We start from the raw sequence: 20842 nt of genomic DNA on the forward strand, positions 1-20842 counted from the left end.
TCCCACCAATTTAATTCCCAATTGTTCAGTTATCCCATGTAGGCAAGGCCTTTGGAAGGTGTTAATAACTGCACAATATTGCTCATTATGTTGCTGTGTAATGTACCTTATGAAAATAAAATTATTCACTAACCATCAAGTGATGTACTGTGACCCAGTACCTCCTCTCGTTGTCCTTGTAACAGTGACCAGGCTAAAACTGCCCAGATCTGCAGGATCCACAGTAGTCAGAGAAATCTAGCTGTCACCGCTTCTCCTAGTATCTCTGAACTGTCGTATCCTGTTCATCAGGTCCCCAGCTTACTACAAAAAACTCTGTAGGGTTTGCCTTGAAGCTCCAGTCCTTTCAATCCTTTTGCAAGCACCAATAAAAGTATATGGATGTTGGTAGAAAAAGTATTAAAATACAATCAGAGCTGTCCCTTGGGTAAGGCAAATCGGGGCAACTGCTCCGAGCCCTGTGCTTTGGGAGGCCCTGCCGTCCGGTGCGATTGGCCGGTGAGGTCAGTCCCCGAAGAGATGAATCCGTGACTTCCACCCCCGGTCCCGCACCCCCTTAGGGATGGCCCTGTCTACCATAATAAGTTCCTTTGCTCAAGTAGTACAAAGAATTTTTTAAAAATAGGTAACACGCATCCCAGTTTCATCAACCTTGTGCTCTAATGCAAAACCTTAACAGCGATCTGTGTATTGTTAAAATAGAATAACTTTACACACATATTGATGTTATGACAGTAAGATGTGCTAGATCTTGATACTGGAGAGCATGACGTTAGAGTATGAAGTTGTGAGTTGATTGGAAGATTAAATACTTAGCACTGTAGTTTTAAAACTTCCCAGCCAAAGTACCTGAGTAAATGCACATGCTTTGCTTTCACAGACAACTTGACTATAGTGGGGAAAAAAATATGGAAAACTATTTACTAGGTACAAAAATTGACAAGAGGTAAATCTCATCCCTTCAAATTCACAATTTGACAATTAATTTCCTGTGATAGAAAAAATGTGGGGGGAGACAGGGATAGATTTTAAAATGGAGCTTGAAAATTCATTCATTCATTAATTCATTTAGATGTATTCTACTTCAGTGTAGCTTTATATACCTTATATTTTATAATATGTTAAATTAGTTTTACTTTTTATTAATTTAAAAAATACTTTAAATCAAATGTTCATGTTAACACAGACAAACCTGTAATTTTTTATACATGTGTATTGTCTATATCTACCTGTATCCGTACATATAGCTGCAATTCAGTCCAGGGCAGAGCTTCCCAAACTTTTCTTATTGTGTAACTCCTTCCATATCTACCAGCTGCCCATGTAACCCTCATCATTGATACTTTGTGTGTTCTTCTTAACACCACGTCTTTAGCCATCTATCCATATTTCACTGTTACATACAGATATAGTTATAGTGCTATGTATACAACCAAAAACAAACCCCCTGACTAAGTTCTGAGCTCAGACTGGACAGTTGCTGAGCAACTGAACCCACACTATACCTTGATTAGAGGTGAAGGCTCTGTATGTCAGCGTCTCTGTGTATCTGTGCTCTCATTGGTACATCTTGAAGTAGATTAACTACCATATTTTATATAACAAATTCCCATGGAGTTTTAAAGCTTCATCTGAGTAATCTATTATGAAAATGCAATAAATAAAATAATTAATAGATAAAATCCAGCATTACACAATTTCTCCTGTGTACCCCCCCGTGATGTCTTGCGTACCCCCAGGGGAACCCCTGGTCTAGGGTATTGGGTGACACTGGTAAACTGCTCTAATGTCAACTCTTCTAGTATATCACTAAAACTCCTTGCCAGAATTATAGCTTTGTGCGAAACTGAATTAATGTAACTTTTCTTTTACTTATATGTTAGAACAAAGTTGTCCTGTCTTCTCATCCCCCTAGTCATGGTGGAACAGGATGTCCAATAGATTCCGTAAGCTGAAGTTGACCCAAACATTGCGTCATGGATTTTCCACCAGTCAGTCTGTGCCTTTTACTGATGAGCCCGAGTCATCTCTGAATTCCACAATAAAAGCCACTTCACAGCCTGATGTGAACAACTCTGGAAACTGTGATGCTGCAACAGCTTGGACCACAAATATCAAAACTAGTGGTAAAGTCAGAACTGCTTATATGATATATATGGGAAGTGTTTTATCATCTGGTAGTTTACATGGTACCATATTTAATGTAATGCATTTGCTACAGATGAAAACATGTAATAAGTATGCAGTATATGGAAAGAGACTGCACAGAGAGTTATTTTATCAGACTTCTACTGTTTTTGGTTAGTAATTGCTGCTGAACAATAATTAGCATCACCCAGGAAGGAAGCTGCTTAATATCATGTATGTCATTATTGTGTGCTAGAAAATACCCTTGAAATGGGCAGTAGATTCATATTAGAGAAAGAAGGTGGGTGAGTAATATTTTTTATTGGACCAACTTCTGTTGGTGAGAGAGACAAGCTTTTGAGCTGCACAGAGCTTTTCTTCAGGACTGGGAAAGGTACTAAGAGTGTCACAACTAACTACAAGATCGAATAGATAATTTAGCACAGCGGTTCTCAGCCAGGGGTACATGTACCTCTGGGGGCATGCAGAGGTCTTCCCAGGGGTACATCAACTCATCTAGATATTTGCCTAGTTTTACAACAGGCTACGTAAAAAGCACTAGCGAAGTCAGTACAGACTAAAATTTCACACAGACAATATACTCTATATACTATACACTGAAATGTCAGTACAATATTTATATTACAATTGATTTATTTTATAATTATATGGTAAAAATGAGAAAGTCGGCAATTTTTCAGTAATAGTGTGCTATGACACTTTTGTATTTTTATGTCTGATTTTGTAAGCAATTGGTTTTTAAGTGAGGTGAAACCTGGGGGTGGTACGCAAGGAAAATCAGACTCCTGAAAGGGGTACAGTCATCTGTAAAGGTTGAGAGCCATTGGGTTTAGCATAAGTAGCTAGCACATATTCTAAGGGAATATTCAAGGTGAACTGGCCTGTTAACATCCCTGTTAGTCATAGAACAAAAAGGGGGGTTAGTGGGTTTGAACCCTGCAGTTTATAATGTAAAATATTAAAACAGCAGTGGCCCAAATTCATCTTGGGTACGTTGCCAGGGAAGTCAATGAAGTTGCATGAGGGATAAATTTATGCCATTGTATTTACTGAGTGAAACTGTTGTGGCATACAATACATTTGTCAAAGTTATCCTTGGGAATAAGCATTTGGAGTTTTTAAATATCCTTTATGTGTTTTTCAGGTGTATGCACAAGAGCAGGAAAAGATGATGAATTATTGACAACCATGGTATGTTACAGTGCTGTCAATGTGCTTAACACTGAATAGAACATCATGCAACTCCCACTCAATCATATTTACAATCCAAATTAGACAGGCAGCACAGTTCACTCATATTATCATACAAATGATACAGTGTCCCCATTAGTAAAAGAAATAGCATTTGCTGATGATCACCCGACAGTTGAATCCAAACTGCTGTATTTTTTCTCTTTAGTGAGAACAGGAAATAACTGCAATATTGCAGGTGGTATGGATTGGTAACTCTTGGTAAATATTGACTTTTATAGCAAGTACCATCCATTGGTTGATGGATGGACTTCTTATGGTCAATAATGACTTAAAAAGAGATCACTTGGTTAGTTGGTTTATTGCTGAAAAGCCACATGAAGTATTGTGTTTTAAGGAAGAATTTGAATGTGTAAGAGAGATGTCTTGGCAAAGAAATGTAGGGGATGTAACTCAGACTTATTTCACAACCATTTACATGAATGAATATGTTCTGTTAGATAAAAAGGTAAACTATAGTAAAATTCATGATGAACATGCATTTTCAGCAATTTTTAACCTATCTCAAAACCTTCACTTTTTGGAGAAAGTTACAAAAAAGGTATAATATAGATTCCTCCTCTCCTTTGTTATACTCCAGTTTCAGATTCTGTTATAATCTAGAGACTGCATTATCTTCAGTTGATAACCTCCTCTTGGCAATTGTAAAAGGTCAAAATACCCATGTTGATTTCATTAGATCTTAGAGAATCATTTATTTGATATGAGGGACAATGTGTTGTTGACTGAGGGAACTGGGGTAGAAAAGAACTTCAGTTTTTCTTCTTATTCTTTTCCAGGAGAACCCAAAGGGACAGAGTAAGCAATTGTTCATTCTTTCCCAGGGTCTCATCTGGGAACCTGCAGAGTTTTTATTTTGTCACTCCTCCTGTTTATCATTTGGAAGTGACTAATTAACACTCCTGTTGACTTCACTGGGAGCCAGGATTAGGCCCAAAGGAAGGAATGAAATAGATTTATACTTAACAGGGCAACTTGCACCATTTAAGGGAGCCAAGTTCAGTATATTACATACACAGGGTTTATGATCACAGCTTTAATGGTCATTTGCATTGCTTCTGTTTGTTATTCTGTATTGTATATCTTCAAATATGTTTATGTCTTGATTAAATTGTTCTTTTGCCTGTTTAAAATACCCTTACTCCCCCACCATCCTTTAATTCTGACAGTGTCTTCCATTCTCTACATAGCTTCATTTCCTATTTTAAATGCATATAATTAGAGTCAAATAAATCTTTCTAAAAAGAGGTAATTTCTTTTTCTTCTCAGTTAAGAAGTGGTGCTCCATTTACTAGGCTACCTAGTGATAAACTGAAAGCAGTTATTCCTCCTTTCTTACCTCCTTCAAGTTTTGAGCTGTGGAATTCTGACCGAACGCGAATGAACAAAGATGGCAAGACTGAACAGATGAGGACTGCCTTGCCACAGCGCGGGATCAAACATGATTTTAACAGCAGTGCAAACTCTGACATAGTAAGTGAATGCATTGTACAACAAAATATTGTATATTGTTACCTCCAGGAAATTTTGGTTGATAAGACACAGTAGTTTGATAGCTGTCCCTCAGACTGATGGTCCTCTTGGATTCTTACAACATGTAGCTGTGAGAAGAACTTGTAGAATCATGTATTTTCCATTGCAAGTTTTTTTTAAATTTCCATATCTTTAGAATGGTTTGTCCCTGTAAACTCAGCTACTCTGGAAGAATATACTTCCCTAAGAAGAGAAGCATAAGTAGAGTTAGAGCTTGCATGCCACACTTTTCCTTGAATACAATAAGCTCCAGCACTAAGATGTATGAGGCCCTGGGTTCATTCCCCAGCATCTCTACCAACGCGGGAGGGATAGCCCAGTAGTTTGAGCATTGGCCTGCTAAACCCAGGGTTGTGAGTTCAATCCTTGAGGGGGCCATTTAGGGATCGGGGGCAAAAATCTGTCTGGGGATTGGTCTTGCTTTGAGCAGGGGGTTGGACTACATAACCTCCTGAGGTCCCTTCCAATCCTGATATTCTATGATGGGTTTGTCACAAATTGCTGAGGTGATCATAGATTCTAAGTGAGATGGTTTAGTCCTCAAAGTAAGCCTCCTGGGGGGAGCAGTGGTACTTTGAGTTGGAAGTGAGTTCAAGAAGGAAAGAGGGGGGGAAAAACAACTGAACTGAAAGAAAACAAATCAGTTACCTGTAAGTCAGACATCATAAAGATGACAGCAGCATGAGTGGATAATGTGTGGAGGGAGCAAAACAGAAGAGGGCCAAATATGGAGTCGGGGAGGCATTCACTCAAGGGCTAGAGGAGTGGAGAAGGACCCACCAAACCAGAGACTGAAGGAGCAATCAGACAGGTAGGAGAACCACCATAAGAGGACATAACTGCAAAAGCCACTGGAAGATGGAATTTCAAGGAGTGGATGTTGATGTAAAAGAGTTCAAGGAGGATGTGGATGGAGTTAAAATAAAATAAATAAATTAATGGAGATATCCTGTTTCCTAGAACTGGAAGATATCCTATCTCCTAGAACTGGAAGGGACCTTGAAAGGTCATCAAGTCCAGCCCCCTGCCTTCAGTAGCAGGACCAAGTATTGATTTTGCCCCAGATCCCTAAGTGGCCCCCTCAAGGATTGAACTCACAACCCTGGGTTTAGCAGGCCAATGCTCAAACCACTGAGCTATACCTCCCCCCAAAAGCTCTACACTCTTCCCACACTGGGAATTGAACCTGGGCCACCTGGGTGAAAACTAGAGGCTTTAGGATTTGGCCAGAAAATCATTAGAGCCTTTAGTGAGAACACTTGCTGTGGAATGAAAAAAGGTTGAAGTGGGATTAAAGAGGGTTGAGAATGGAGTCGGAAGAGAGCAGTAGTTGTAGTTTAGTTAGTGTGGAGGGGCAAGGGGATGGTAGAGAAGCAGGTAATGAGCCCAAGCATGTTTTTATAAGATGGGAGAAACTAGAGCAGGACTTCGTATTAGATAAATTTTACATGTGATTTTATGTACCGATTGTGAGCCTTTGTATTGCTCATGTTATACTGATGACATTTTTATTCAAAAATCAGAGGAAGAGGACTATTTTTATATTATTACTTTATTCCTTGTTGAATTAGGATTTTGTAATGTTCAAGAAAATAATCATATTCATTTCTGATATCTATTTTGATCCTCAGAGAAAGTCTATCCTTTATGGTAAGTAAAATTGTGTTTAAAGCTTTATCTGCCATTTCTTCAAGAAAGAAATGAAAAAAGGTGTATATATTTCTTGCTCTTTTAGACATCTGTTACCAAAGGTACTAGACCGGTCAAATTGCCAACCTTTGCAAGAAGACCTGCTTCTCCCTCAAATTCAAGCAACTTCAACCACTCGCCACACTCTTCTGGTGGATCCAACAACATCGCTGGAATTAACAGACATGGTGGAGAACTCCATAATAGATCAGGTGGATATATTTTTTTAAATTTCATATATAAAAATCATTAAGACAGATTCAGCTAGGTAATCTAAATTTACAGGTAAGGTAGAAATTACACAAGTGCTTGCAAAACTGCCATTAACTTTGTTGGAACATGAACCACAGACAGTCACAGTAGGGGACTAAGAGCCCAGTCATGCATTTGGAACCACAGAAGCTGACCCTGCATCTGAGGAACCTCAGTGACTTTAATTGGGGTACATCCATACAGCTTAGATTGCAGGAGTGGGTATGCTGTCCTAAAGGATGTGTTTCTACCTTAATATTTCTTTCATGAATTTTAGTCTTTTTTTCACGTATCACTTCTTTCTGGTTGAATTTTTTTTAATTAAAAGAAACAAAAATCAAATCACCAGCATTCATGCCATGCCTATCCAAAAGAAGACATTCCAGGCATAAAACCTGTTAAAAATACATGTCTGCTTTATCCCATTTTCATATATATTATGGTAGAGACTTTCATAGCATGATCGCATAACATTGGATAATGTAAGCTACTGAAATTGAAGAATATTTATTGTGTAAGTATGGGTTAATTCTATGGAGGAACATACATATTTCATAAAGCAATTGTGGTAATTTTAACATGCCAGAAAAGATTTTGACTTCAAAACCTGTTGTAGCAGTTTAACATGTGACAGGTTCCCAAAACACAGAACAAAAGATCATATCACTGAGAAATGTATTTGATACACATCACTGGAAAGGATCTAAAGATTAAACTCATTTTCTAAATATAAAGAAATATATTTGTAATATTTTGACACAGAACAGAGGTTACTGGCACCTGTCAGTCCTCCCAAGGGCATGAACCTGTCTGGAGCCACCTGAGGATTCTTTACTGATTATCTCAAAAAGAGCTACATTAACTAGCAAGTATCACTAGGTGAAATTCTTTGGCCACTGTTATGCAGGAGGTCAGACTGGATGATCGCAATACTGCTTTCTCCTCTTGAAATCCATAAAATTAATACTGCTTTTGTCTGCCATTTTCCTCCCCAGTTCAATGGGGTTATATTATTGCAGCTGTAGACTGGGTTTTTTTTCCATATATTTTCATCTTGAATGTAAAAGGTGTTTTTCACCAAGAGGGAATTGCTAGGGATTTCAGATCCAGGGTGGATAGAAACACCCCTTTCATTCTACACATAGATGAGAAACCACTTCAGCTCATGGTGGAAAAGAGCTGAATAATCCTTCTCCATTGCATCAAGCATTAGCCACCCCAGGTTCTCATGAACTGTTGCTGATTCAGATAAAGTCTAGCCTTACTAGGGGGATGCTATGATTTTTGCGTTCAACAACAGATGGTCACTGGAGATTTTGGGACTGTTTTAGAGTTTTCTCCTCATCTACCAAATATATTTTATTATTTGTACTAGGGTACTACCTAGAGGCCCCAATCAGGATTGGGGACCCCATTAAGCTAGGTAGTGCACACAAATTAAAAGATGGTCACTGCCCCAAAGAGTTTACAGTGTAAACCCCCAACCGTGGGAAGAAAGATACCCTCTGTAACTCTGCAATGTTACTGCCACTGCCCAAATTCTTCTGACAGCAGCATCTACTCCCCATATTTTATTATAACCTGAGAATTAGATGGGCTTCTCCCTATGCTGTACCTCTTCCCACCCAATCTGCTGAGCCACAAAACTAATATATGGATGGAAGTCTAGCAGCCCTACTCCAGTAGATCTCTGTTCAGTTGATTTAATAGGATGCATCGCCTCACAAACGTGGCCTCCATATACCTACCTGGAGGCCACCAACAGAATCCCCAAGGGGCTGGCCTATAAAAGGTCTCCCACCTTGGGGAAGAGAAGACCAGGAGCAGCAGAGTGTTAGAAACAACATGGATGTGTTTCAGAAGCCCAGCGACCTGGTGGGTTCATCAGAAACATCTGAGTGATTTTCCTGTCTGCAGGCAATGCCCCTCAGTAGGATTTGAGGAAATACTTGCAACTAAAAATGTGTTTCTGTCATCATCTCAATCATTTTGCTTACATGCATCTCTTTTCTCCTCACTTCATTTGTATCTTTTCATATTAAGAAATTCTTCAGGTTCAATTCTGGTTCTGTTAAAACCAGTGAAAATTTTGTCACTAATTTTCATAGATCCAGAATTTCACCCTATGTCTTCATAGGGCCCCTCACACGGTAAGACCCTGTTACAGGGAAAGCTGGTCCTTTAAGGAGAATTTAGGCCCATCTCTCACCAGTGCCTAATTTCGTGCTGAATCATGGGACTTCAAGTCCAGGGAGCATTAACTGAAAGTGAGCAAGCCCCTGGGAAGGAAGAAGCATCCTATCAAGAGCTTCATGCTGTCAGTAGGGGGAGAGATTCAAGAAGAGTAGCAGCTGATTAGGGAAACTCTCCAGGATCTGGTGTATATATCAAGACTGACACAATTCCCTGTGAAGGAGACAGAAACAAAACCTGTGAGAGGCTTGGCTGAAGAGACCTGAGCAAGAACTGGCCAGAGACAGGCATTGTAAGGGACAGGACGATAATGGAGAACGGCAGTCTTGGGTTTGGAGCAGATTGCTGCTCATGGTGTAGGGGCCTGTAGTAAATGGAGGGCACAAGACACCTCCTAGAAAGGTCATGTGCAAGCTCCTGCATTGAGGAGAAAAAGGACTGTTAAGCCTGAAGTATTGCAAAGTCTGACTGATCCCTGCAATGGAGATTATTGTCAGCTCTTGATAGAAGGGGAGAAGGAAGTCCCCTGTGTCAAAGGGTGAAGGACTACATAGCTGGTGAGGAGGAAAGGACTGCTGAAGCCTGAAACACCTATTTTTGTGTGTTTGGACTTATTTGCCCTGGAAGGAGAGAATTTTTACTTTGACTGTTGGGCCAGAGAACCAGATCATCTTATTAATCCAGGAAGACAGTCTCCAGTGGGGGAAATGAGGCAGCAGGCACACACCTGACACCAGAGAGAGAAACACAACTCCAGTATGCCCCAGTTCTGACTGGGACCTTTTGGCACTACAAGTAATAGTAAGACCAGCATGACTATTAGTGTGTCACTAAACACTTCAGCCTTGCTCTTCTCAACCCAGGCAGCATTTTCAAAGATGGTTATAATGCTTGACACCCTTTGTCCAGAGGGCAAACCCATCTCTGTTAGCAGTACATAAATCTGGAATTAGTACCTGGATCCTGTTGTCCTTTAGAGTTCAGTGAAATGTATAATTAGAAAAAAGTTTGAGTTTGGATAAAAATAATTGAAAAATGTTAAATTTCATTGGTCAGGCATCCCCCTCTTCTCCTGTCCTGCTGGAATTACAAAACAGCTAGCGAAACCTGGAGACAAAGAGTAATGGAAGGATACACATAGGCTGACCCCCCACATCCAGCCTTTTAGTCTTTTCTTTGCTGCTTTCTTGGAAGCCTGGAGAGCAGCCCTCAGCCTTCTGTCTCCAGCGCTTTAGATAGTCTTTGCTGGCTTTATCTTTCCCCTCATTTGTCAGCCTTTCAAGTATTTCCCCTCTCCTGGTGTCTGTTCACTTGCACTGTGGCAAAACAGGCTACTGCCACTGTCTTGATGCTTCCCAAAGGTGGTGGCTGCCTCCCCATATGTTTTGCTTCTGCTACACCTGATACGCTAAGGGCTACTGCAGGATTTGGGGACCAGTAGATTAATAAGTGGACAGGTGAACAGTTTCAGATAATAATGCTTACCATTTATATTGTGCTTCATGCATTCAAAGCACTGTACAGAGATTAATAGATAAATGAGGTGGTGGGTAAGTATTATTGTCCTCATTTTACAAATGGGGAAACTGAGACAGAAGGTTGAAGTGTTAATTGCCCAAGGCCACTCAGTGAATCAGTAGCAGAGCCAAGATTAGAATTTAGGAACATCTGTACTCATTTATCAAGTCTATGCTGCCTTCAAAGTATCTGCAACTCTCTTTCCCACTCCCCGGCAACGGTGGGAAATTCTTGCACTGAGACCAGGGATTTAGTGGATTTTCCCATTCTTGCTTGTTTGCTTCTACTTTCCTGCCCCCCACAGGCCAATCCAAGAAAGGCATGAGGTCTTCCTGGGAGCCTAACTCTTCCCCCTGAAGAAACAGTAACTCCTACAAGGACTACCAGCACTGCTGTGGAGAGATTTTTGTCCATGCACTGAGGTTTTTTGGAGGGTGTAGGGTGGCAGAGGAGTTGGGCTAGGGACTAATCTATTTTTTTTAAATGATATCAATTTATTTAATATGTTGCTTGTTTGGACCTAACTTTTTTTTTTTTTTTTTTTTTAATTTATGGTTCCTCCTCAGGTGGCAGTGCAGATAGTGTTTTGTCTCAAATTGCTGCTCAAAGGAAAAAAGCAGCAGGCTTACCTGAACAGAAACCCAGCCAGCAATATAGCTCAATCCACACAGCTGCTTCATCCACGCTTCCTGAACTGCAGCAGTACACTCAGATAGCTGGCAATGGACATATTGCAAAGGTATATATATGAGTTTTAAGCTTTCCTGTTGCTAAAATAGCTAACACTTAACAAAGCAGTGAATGAAACATGCCTTAGTCATGTGTGGTAGGAAACACAATTACACAACATATAATGGACTAAAATGTGTGAATGTCCAACACGCTGGTAGAAACATGTCAGTTCCACCAAACTTTCCCTTAGTAACAAATCTGTGCAAAGGCAGGCAAAAATAAAGGGAAGTTTTTATTTATTTTCTGCTTGGTTCATTTTAAATAAATGTAATCACAGCCCAGACTTTAATACATTTCCTGAAAATAACCATCAGCCTGACATGTGCCTGCTTAGCATGCAAAGCCACCTGAATCTGACTCTGCTGAGCAACTAATTCTTTGGAACGAAGTTTTAAAGTTTTCACAATCAGACTTGAATATGCACGAAAGGGGGTTAGGAGGCAGCATTTTCCTGGAAATTTAAAAATAAATAAATAGCAATGTTGGCATCCTTTCTCTGTAACAAAGACAGTAACACAAGATGGGATATGCAGCTGCAGTGAAGTATATGGGGAGGAGGGATAGCTCAGTGGTTTGAGCATTGGCCTGCTAAACCCAGGGTTGTGAGTTCAATCCTTGAGGGGGCCACCCAGGGAACTGGGGCAAAATCAGTAGTTGGTCCTGCTAGTGAAGGCAGGGGGCTGGACTCAATGACTTTTCAAGGTCCCTTCCAGTTCTAGGAGATATATCCTATCTCAATTAATTAATTAATATGCTCTTTCCAAGAATTAAGGCTCCAATTTGGCAAAATACTTAAGCATATGCTTAACTTTAATTTTGAAGCCAGTGGGACTTAAAAACATGTGTGAGTGCTCTCCTGAACTGAAGCCAGAGAAAAAAGCTGGTGTAATAAGCAAGAGATAACCCAAACATTTTTCTAGGGAAGCAGAGTGATATAATTTTAAGCTTTAGCTTCATGAAGAAATTTATTTGTAAACACTTGGAAAATGACCAGCTGAAGCTCAAGGTTCATAAACAGCTAATTGTGGCAGACAATTCTGATGATCTTTTGCAATACTATCACGAGTCAGAGCCCCAATTCAGCAAGCTACTTAAGCACATACCAAAATTTAAACACATCGGTGGGACTGCTGATATACCTTACTGAATAGGGGCCTTGGTGAAAAGAGGGAATTCAGATTAAACCCTATTATGTCCAGTGATCTTGTTATAATTGTTTCACATTGCTTTTACTTTAGTGACTTCAAGACAGTTTTTCTTAATTTACACCAGTCTGTGATCAGGATCAGGCCCAGTATTCAGATTTTGGTAAAGTTTTTGATGTGGTCCTGCCTGAGAATCTAATTGAAAAATTAGAATTTTTTTTGCAATAAATACTGGGGAATGGATACAAATTGACTGATATACCATTCGCGCAGAGAGAGAGAGAGAGAATATGTACGTCATTTTGCAGGGATTACTTTAGCATTCAGTATTGTATTAATATTATTATAATTGATCTAGAGGAAGGTTTCTCAACTTCTCCTCTGCTACCCCCAAACCACTAATTTTTTTCTTCTGTGATTGTATAAATGAGAATCTTTTATGCCGTTTCATCTAAAAAGGCCAAAAAAGCTGTAATAGGAACAGGACTGCATTTGTGATTTGTGTAACTGGAATAATATCTGTAACATTGTCTGGCAATCATATGTCTCATAGTTCTCTGAGAGTGTGTCAATGAGGATCCCAATGTAGGTGTACATGTGGCTCACGCACAAGTCCATGGAATAGCAGTGTCCATCGAAGCCATGCATGCGCCCTGTGCCTCCTTGTGCTTTTGTGCAAGGGCATAAAGGATGGAGCTGCCACAACCTTCCCTCAGTTCCCTCTTAGTAGCAAGCAAGGAATCCTGTGAGTGTCTGACCCACTACCCTGTTCAGAGCTTTATAACCTTTGTTTTATTCTCAAATCTACCATGAGAAGAACACTGTCCTCCCCCTTAATCTATACTTAGGGTCCTACCAAATTCATGGCTGTGAAAAACGTGTCACGGACTGTGAAATCTAGTCTCCGCCGTGAAATCTGGTCTTTTGGGTACTTTTACCCTATACTATTCAGATTTCATTGGGGGAGATAAGCGTTTCTCAAACTGGGGGTTGCGACCCCAAAGGAGGTTGTGGGGGGAGGAGGGGATTGCAAGTTTACTGTACGGGAGTCGCCATATTGCCACCATTACTTCTGCACTGCCTTCAGATCTGGGTGGCCAGAGAACAGCAGCTGCTGGCCAGGCACCCAGCTCTGAAGGCAGTGCCCCGCCAGAAGCAGTGAAGAAGTAAGGGTGGCAATACCATACCATGCCACCCTTCTTTGCCACTACCTTCACAGCTGGGTGGCTGGAGAGTGACTGCTGCTGGCGGTCAATGGCCCAGCTCTGAAGGCAGCAGCACAGAAGTAAGGATAGCAATACTATACCATGCTATCCTTACTTCTGCGCTGCTGCTGGCAATGGTGCTGCCTTCAGAGCTGGGCTCCTGGCCAGCAGCCCACCGCTCTCCGGTGGCCCAGCTCTGAAAGCAGCGCCACCACCAGCTGTAAGGGTGGCAGTACTACGACCCCTCTACAATAATCTTGTGACCTTCCCACAACCTTATTTTGGGTTAGGACCCCCTACAGTTACAACAGTGAAATTTTAGATTTAAATATATAAAATCATGAAATTTACTATTTTTTAAAATCCTATGATCATGAAATTGACCAAAATTGTGAATTTGGTAGGGCCCTATCTATATTTCACTGCTATTGGCATTAAAAAATAAATCTAAATTAATCCAACTACCTCCTTGTCCAGTGGGGTGAGGCATTTTGCACCAACCACCTTCTGGACTCTAAACTGTTTGGATTCAAACCTTGTCCATCCTACTATGGCCTCATCCCCCAGACTGGTGGACACTCTTGATGCCTCTTAAGCCTGGCACTGATGCTTGGTTTGCTGGTCTGTCTCCTTGAGGACCCGTAAGTCAAGGGACGTTGGATTTCTCCAAAAGTTATAGCTTGAGACAAAGAGGGTCCCTTTGGATCCGGAGGCAGTAACTGCAAAGCCAGAACTGAGGAAGTCACTTGGTGCCCCCTCAAGCAGGCACCATGCTCTGGGATCCCGTAGTGAGAAGAAGACATCCAAGAAGGTGCTGAGAACACTGTCACTGGCTACCCCTGCCAATGGCCTCAATTCCACCAACCTTCATACCAGCAATCTCAACACTGGCAACCTTGGCATCAACCCTGGTACCAGTGGATCCAGCACCTAAGCTCCCCACATAAGAACATAAGAAAGGCCGTACCGGGTCAGACCAAAGGTCCATCTAGCCCAGTATCCTGTCTACCGACAGTGGCCAATGCCAGGTGCCCCAGAGGGAGTGAACCTAACAGGCAATGATCAAGTGATCTCTCTCCTGCCATCCATCTCCATCCTCTGACAGATGGAGGCTAGGGACACCATTCCTTACCCGTCCTGGCTAATAGCCATTAATGGACTTAACCACCATGAATTTAACCAGTTCTCTTTTAAACTCTGTTATAGTCCTAGCCTTCACAACCTTCTCAGGTAAGGAGTTCCACAAGTTGACTGTGCGCTGCGTGAAGAAGAACTTCCTTGTATTTGTTTTAAACCTGCTGCCTATTAATTTCATTTGATGACCCCTAGTTCTTGTATTTTGGGAATAAGTAAATAACTTTTCCTTATCCACTTTCTCCACATCACTCATGATTTTATATACCTCTATCATATCCCCCCTTAGTCTCCTCTTTTCCAAGCTGAAGAGTCCTAGCCTCTTTAATCTCTCCTCATATGGGTCCCGTTCCAAACCCTTAATCATTTTAGTTGCCCTTTTCTGAACCTTTTCTAGTGCCAGTATATCTTTTTTGAGATGAGGAGACCACATCTGTACACAGTATTCGAGATGAGGGCGTACCATAGATTTATATAAAGGCAATAATATATTCTCAGTCTTATTCTCTATCCCCTTTTTAATGATTCCTAACATCCTGTTTGCTTTTTTTACCGCCTCTGCACACTGCATGGACATTTTCAGAGAACTATCCACAATGACTCCAAGATCTTTTTCCTGACTTGTTGTAGCTAAATTAGCCCCCATCATATTGTATGTATAGTTGGGGCTATTTTTTCCAATGTGCATTACTTTACATTTATCCACATTAAATTTCATTTGCCATTTTGTTGCCCAATCAGTTAGTTTTGTGAGATCTTTTTGAAGTTCTTCACAGTCTGCTTTGGTCTTAACTATCTTGAGCAGTTTAGTATCATCTGCAAACTTTGCCACCTCACTGTTTACCCCTTTCTCCAGATCATTTATGAATAAGTTGAATAGGATCGGTCCGAGGACTGACCCTTGGGGAACACCACTAGTTACCCCTCTCCATTCTGAGAATTTACCATTTATTCCTACCCTTTGTTCCCTCTCTTTTAACCAGTTCTCAATCCATGAAAGGACCTTCCCTTTTATCCCATGGCAGCTTAATTTACATAAGAGCCTTTGGTGAGGGACCTTGTCAAAGGCTTTCTGGAAATCTAAATACACTATGTCCACTGGATCCCCCTTGTCAACATGTTTGTTGACCCCTTCAAAGAATTCTAATAGATTAGTAAGATACGATTTCCCTTTACAGAAACCATGTTGACTATTGCTCAACAATTTATGTTTTTCTATGTGTCTGACAATTTTATTCTTAACTATTGTTTCGACTAATTTGCCTGGTACAGATGTTAGACTTACCGGTCTGTAATTGCCGGGATCACCGCTAGAGCCCTTTTTAAATATTGGCGTTACATTAGCTAACTTCCAGTCATTGGGTACGGAAGCCGATTTAAAGGACAGGTTACAAACCTTAGTTAACAGTTCCGCAACTTCACATTTGAGTTCTTTCAGAACTCTTGGGTGAATGCCATCTGGTCCCGGTGACTTGTTAATGTTAAGTTTATCAATTAATTCCAAAACCTCCTCTCGTGACACTTCAATCCGTGACAGTTCCTCAGATTTGTCACCTACAAAAGCCAGCTCAGGTTTGGGAATCTCCCTAACATCCTCAGCCGTGAAGGCTGAAGCAAAGAATCCATTTAGTTTCTCCGCAATGACTTTATCGTCTTTAAGCGCTCCTTTTGTATCTCAATCATCCAGGGGCCCTACTGGTTGTTTAGCAGGCTTCCTGCTTCTGATGTACTTAAAAAACATTTTGTTATTACCTTTGGAGTTTTTGGCTAGCCGTTCTTCAAACTCCTCTTTGGCTTTTCTTATTACATTCTTCCACTTAATTTGGCAGCGTTTATGCTCCTTTCTATTTGTGTCACTAGGATTTGACTTCCACTTTTTAAAGGAAGTCTTTTTATTTCTCACTGCTTCTTTTACATGGTTGTTAAGCCACGGTGGCTCTCTTTTAGTTCTTTTACCGTGTTTCTTAATTTGGGGTATACATTGAAGTTGGGCCTCTATTATGGTGTCTTTAAAAAGCGCCCATGCAGCTTGCAGGGATTTCACTTCAGTCACTGTACCTTTTAACTTCTGTTTAACTAACCCCCTCATTTTTGCATAGTTCCCCCTTTTGAAATTAAATGCCAGTGTTGGGCTGTTGAGATGGTCTTCCCACCACAGGGATGTTGAACGCTATTGTATTATGGTCACTATTTCCAAGCAGTCCTGCTATAGTTACCTCTTGGACCAGCTCCTGCGCTCCACTCAGGACTAAATCTAGAGTTGCCTCTCCCCTTGTGGGTTCCCGTACCAGCTGCTCCATGAAGCAGTCATTTAAAGTATCGAGAAATTTTATCTCTGCATTTCGTCCTGAAGTGAAATGTTCCCAGTCAATATGGGGATAATTGAAATCCCCCACTATTATTGAGTTCTTAATTTTGATAGCCTCTCTAATTTCCCTTAGCATTTCATCATCACTATCACCGTCCTGGTCAGATGGTCAATAATAGATCCCTAATGTTATATTCTTATTAGCATGGAATTTCTATCCATAGAGATTCTATGGAACATGCGGATTCGCTTAAGATTTTTACTTCATTTGACTGTACATTTTCTTTCACATATAGTGCCACTCCCCCCCCTGCACGACCCGTTCTGTCCTTCCGATATATTTTGTACTCCGGAATGATTGTGTCCCATTGATTACTCTCAGTCCACCAGGTTTCTGTGATGCCTATTATATCAATATCCTCCTTTATCACAAGGCACTCTAATTCACCCATCTTATTATTTAGACTTCTAGCATTTGTATACAAGCACTTTAAAAACTTGTCACTGTTTATTTGTCTGCCCTTTTCTGATGTATCAGATTCTTTTTTATGTGAATGTTTATCATCTGATCTGGCCCCTACTTTATCCTCTTCCATCCTCTCCACCTGACTATAACCTGGAGATTCTCTATCATTAGACTCTCCCCTAAGAGAAGTCTCTGTCTGAGCCACATGCTCCTCTGCAGCAGTCGGCTTTCCCCCATCTCCTAGTTTAAAAACCGCTCTACAACCTTTTTAATGTTTAGTGCCAGCAGTCTGGTTCCACTTTGGTTTAGGTGGAGCCCATCCTTCCTGTATAGGCTCCCCCCATTCCAGAAGTTTCCCCAGTTCCTAATGAATGTAAACCCCTCCTCTCTACACCATTGTCTCATCCACGCATTGAGACTCTGAAGCTCTGCCTGCCTACCTGTGTGTGGAACTGGGAGCATTTCTGAGAATGCCACCATAGAGGTCCTGGATTTCAGTCTCTTCCCTAGCAGCGTAAATTTGGCCTCCAGGACATCTCTCCTACCCTTCCCTATGTCATTGGTACCTACATGTACCACGACCACCGGCTCCTTCCCAGCACTACACATAAGTCTGTCTAGATGCCTCGAGAGATCCGCAACCTTCGCACCAGGCAGGCAAGTCACCATACGGTTCTCCTGGTCATCACAAACCTAGCTATCTACGTTTCTAGTGATCGAATCTCCCAATACTAATACCTGCCTTTTCCTAGCAACTGGACTTCCCTCCCCCGGAGAGGTAACCTCAGTGCGAGAGGCAACCCCAGCACCGTCTGGAAGGAGGGTCCCAACTATGGGAAGGTTTCCCTCTGCTCCCGTTGACTGCTCTGATTCCCTGGGCCTTTCATTCTCCTCAACAGCGCAGGGGCTGTCAGACCGGAGGTGGGACAATTCTACAGTGTCCCGGAAAGCCTCATCAACATACCTCTCTGCCTCCCTTAGCTCCTCCAGTTCCGCCACCCTTGGCTCCAGAGTCCGTACGTGGTCTCTGAGGGCCAGGAGCTCCTTGCACCGAATGCACACATACGCCACCCGCCCACGGGACAGGTAATCATACCGTACATGCTACACTCAGTGCAATAAACTGGATAGCCCCCACTCTGCAGCTGGGCTTCTGCCTGCATTTTCTCCTAGTTAATGAAGGGGTTGTTTAAAGCAAGAAGTTTTGAATGTAGTTTGGGCTATAGGTTTTAAGGGGAATAAAGGGTTTAAGATAGAACCGGCAAGGGACCCGCGCTCCCTTCCTAACTCCCTTGCGAAACTCCCTGTTAGCAGCCCCTGGTCGCAAAAGCTCCCTGGTTGCTTGTGCGCTGCTTTATAAAGCCCTGGCCTGGGTGAATGCCCCGCCCACTGATTAAGGCTCAGCCAATTACCAGAGGCTTCTAGCCTTCAGACCTTCCTTTGAAGCTCACAGCTTCCAACTGCCAGCCACAGCACACGGTCCTTCAAACAAACAACCAAACAAACAGACTGACAAACACAAGCTCAGCACACAGCAAGTAACCCCCAAACACAGACAAACACACAGTCACTTACCCCAAGGGTCCTATATTTGCTCCTCCTTCACCTGGAGAACTCTCTTGCGAAACTCCCTGTTAGCAGCCCCTGTTCGCAAAAGCTCAAGACAGATTTTTGCCCCAGATCTGTAAGCGGCCCCCTCAAGGATTGAACTCACAACCCTGGGTTTAGCAGACCAATGCTCAAACCACTGAGCTATCCCTCTCCACACTTCACCCTGTATCACCCAAGAGACAAGCCAGTACATAATATAAAGATTGCTCCAAACATCAGGCTGGTTCTTCCTGAAGGAAGCATCCCAAACAAAACTACTCAAAGTATTTTACCACTCTCAGGGCAGGGGATGCAGGCCAGACCACAAGTGCTGTGCAGGAGTGATGACACTGAAGATGACATTGGGACCAGTGACCAAGTCAATCACAGCCTCAAGATTCATGACACTGGAGGAATCAACATCACCTCCCGAGGCCTGCTACACATTGAGACCCTGGTGACACAAACATCATCGGTACTGGGGCTGTACTTCCCACAACACCACCGTTTGAGGAGTTATATTCCTCATTCCCTTTGTCAAGATATTAATTTTTGCCAGCGTCAAATATGGAATCAGGAAGTGACCCCAGAAGGAGACCAGAGGTTAAGGCTCTGCCTCAAGCCAGATGTGAATGGCAGTAGACTGACCAACTGCAGCCGGACCAGTATCCATATAATATGCCACCCTGGCCATTTTGGTCTTACTGGGAATGATTGTCAGACATGTCCTGGAGGAGATCCCCTTTCCACCCTTCAAAAAAGTGAAGAAGTTCTCACTCACTAGTGATATTGTTAATGAGGCCTCCTACACCAGAGTGAGTCTGGGATCAACCGTAACCAACAACAGAGGGACTACAGGAACCCTAAACCTTACACAAGGAGTCAGACAAGGCAGTGACACTGGTGTCCACTTCAGTGACTGATGATTTCAGGGTATTCCATGATCCCCTGACCATAGAGAACCTGGGCATTGAAACCACAGTGATACAGGAAAAGTCCCACAAGCTCATTGACATCTTAAACTCTATGACACTGGTCAATATCACCCTTTCCCTCAGCAAGGGTATATTCAAGCTGGTGAAGGGACTTCGGCAGACTTTCTGCCACATCCAAACAGGTGGAAAAGAATATCAAATATCACAATAGGGCTTTGAATACTTCTATACGCATCCATACCTGGGGTCCCTGGTGGTGTTGGCAGTGCAAGAGAAGTCCAGATCTAGAAAGGGCATTCTGAAGGACAAGGACACTAAGAAACTGGACTTCTTCGGACACAAGGCATACTCCTTGACCTCATTACAACTTCACATGGTGAACTATCAGGCCCTGTTTGAAAAGTATAACTTTCTCACATGGGTGGAAGTGACTCCCTTCCTATCCAAGTTCCCACAGGAGTATATAGGAGATTATATGAAGGAGATTATAAAAGAGGGCCAGAAGTTCATTAGAACAGCATTGCAAGTGGCTATGAATGCATCCAGTGCAGCTGCCAGATCAGTGGTCATGGCCATAATCATTATATGAGCTTGAAGTGTCTAGTATCCCCAAAGAGGTCCAATACACCATAGAGTATAGAGGGGATAGCGTTCTGGAGCTCTTCAGCAACCTTACTGATGAAGTGTGCCATTCACTTAAGGACTCAAGGGCCAAGCTAAGATCCCTTGGGATCTGTACCCCA

At 42.0% G+C, this 20842-nt stretch overlaps 1 protein-coding gene across 1 annotated transcript in view; it reads left to right on the top strand.

Moving 5' to 3' along the window:
* Positions 1-20842, top strand: part of ANKS6 (ankyrin repeat and sterile alpha motif domain containing 6) — an 81671-nt gene that overhangs the window by 19395 nt on the left and 41434 nt on the right. The window contains 5 exon segments of the mRNA XM_034761465.1: positions 1916-2126; positions 3293-3339; positions 4669-4872; positions 6668-6833; positions 11151-11323. Coding sequence (XP_034617356.1) covers positions 1916-2126; positions 3293-3339; positions 4669-4872; positions 6668-6833; positions 11151-11323 — 801 coding nt within the window.

This window comes from Trachemys scripta, chromosome 2, assembly GCF_013100865.1.
Source record: "Trachemys scripta elegans isolate TJP31775 chromosome 2, CAS_Tse_1.0, whole genome shotgun sequence".
NCBI classification, from domain to species: Eukaryota; Metazoa; Chordata; order Testudines; family Emydidae; genus Trachemys; species Trachemys scripta.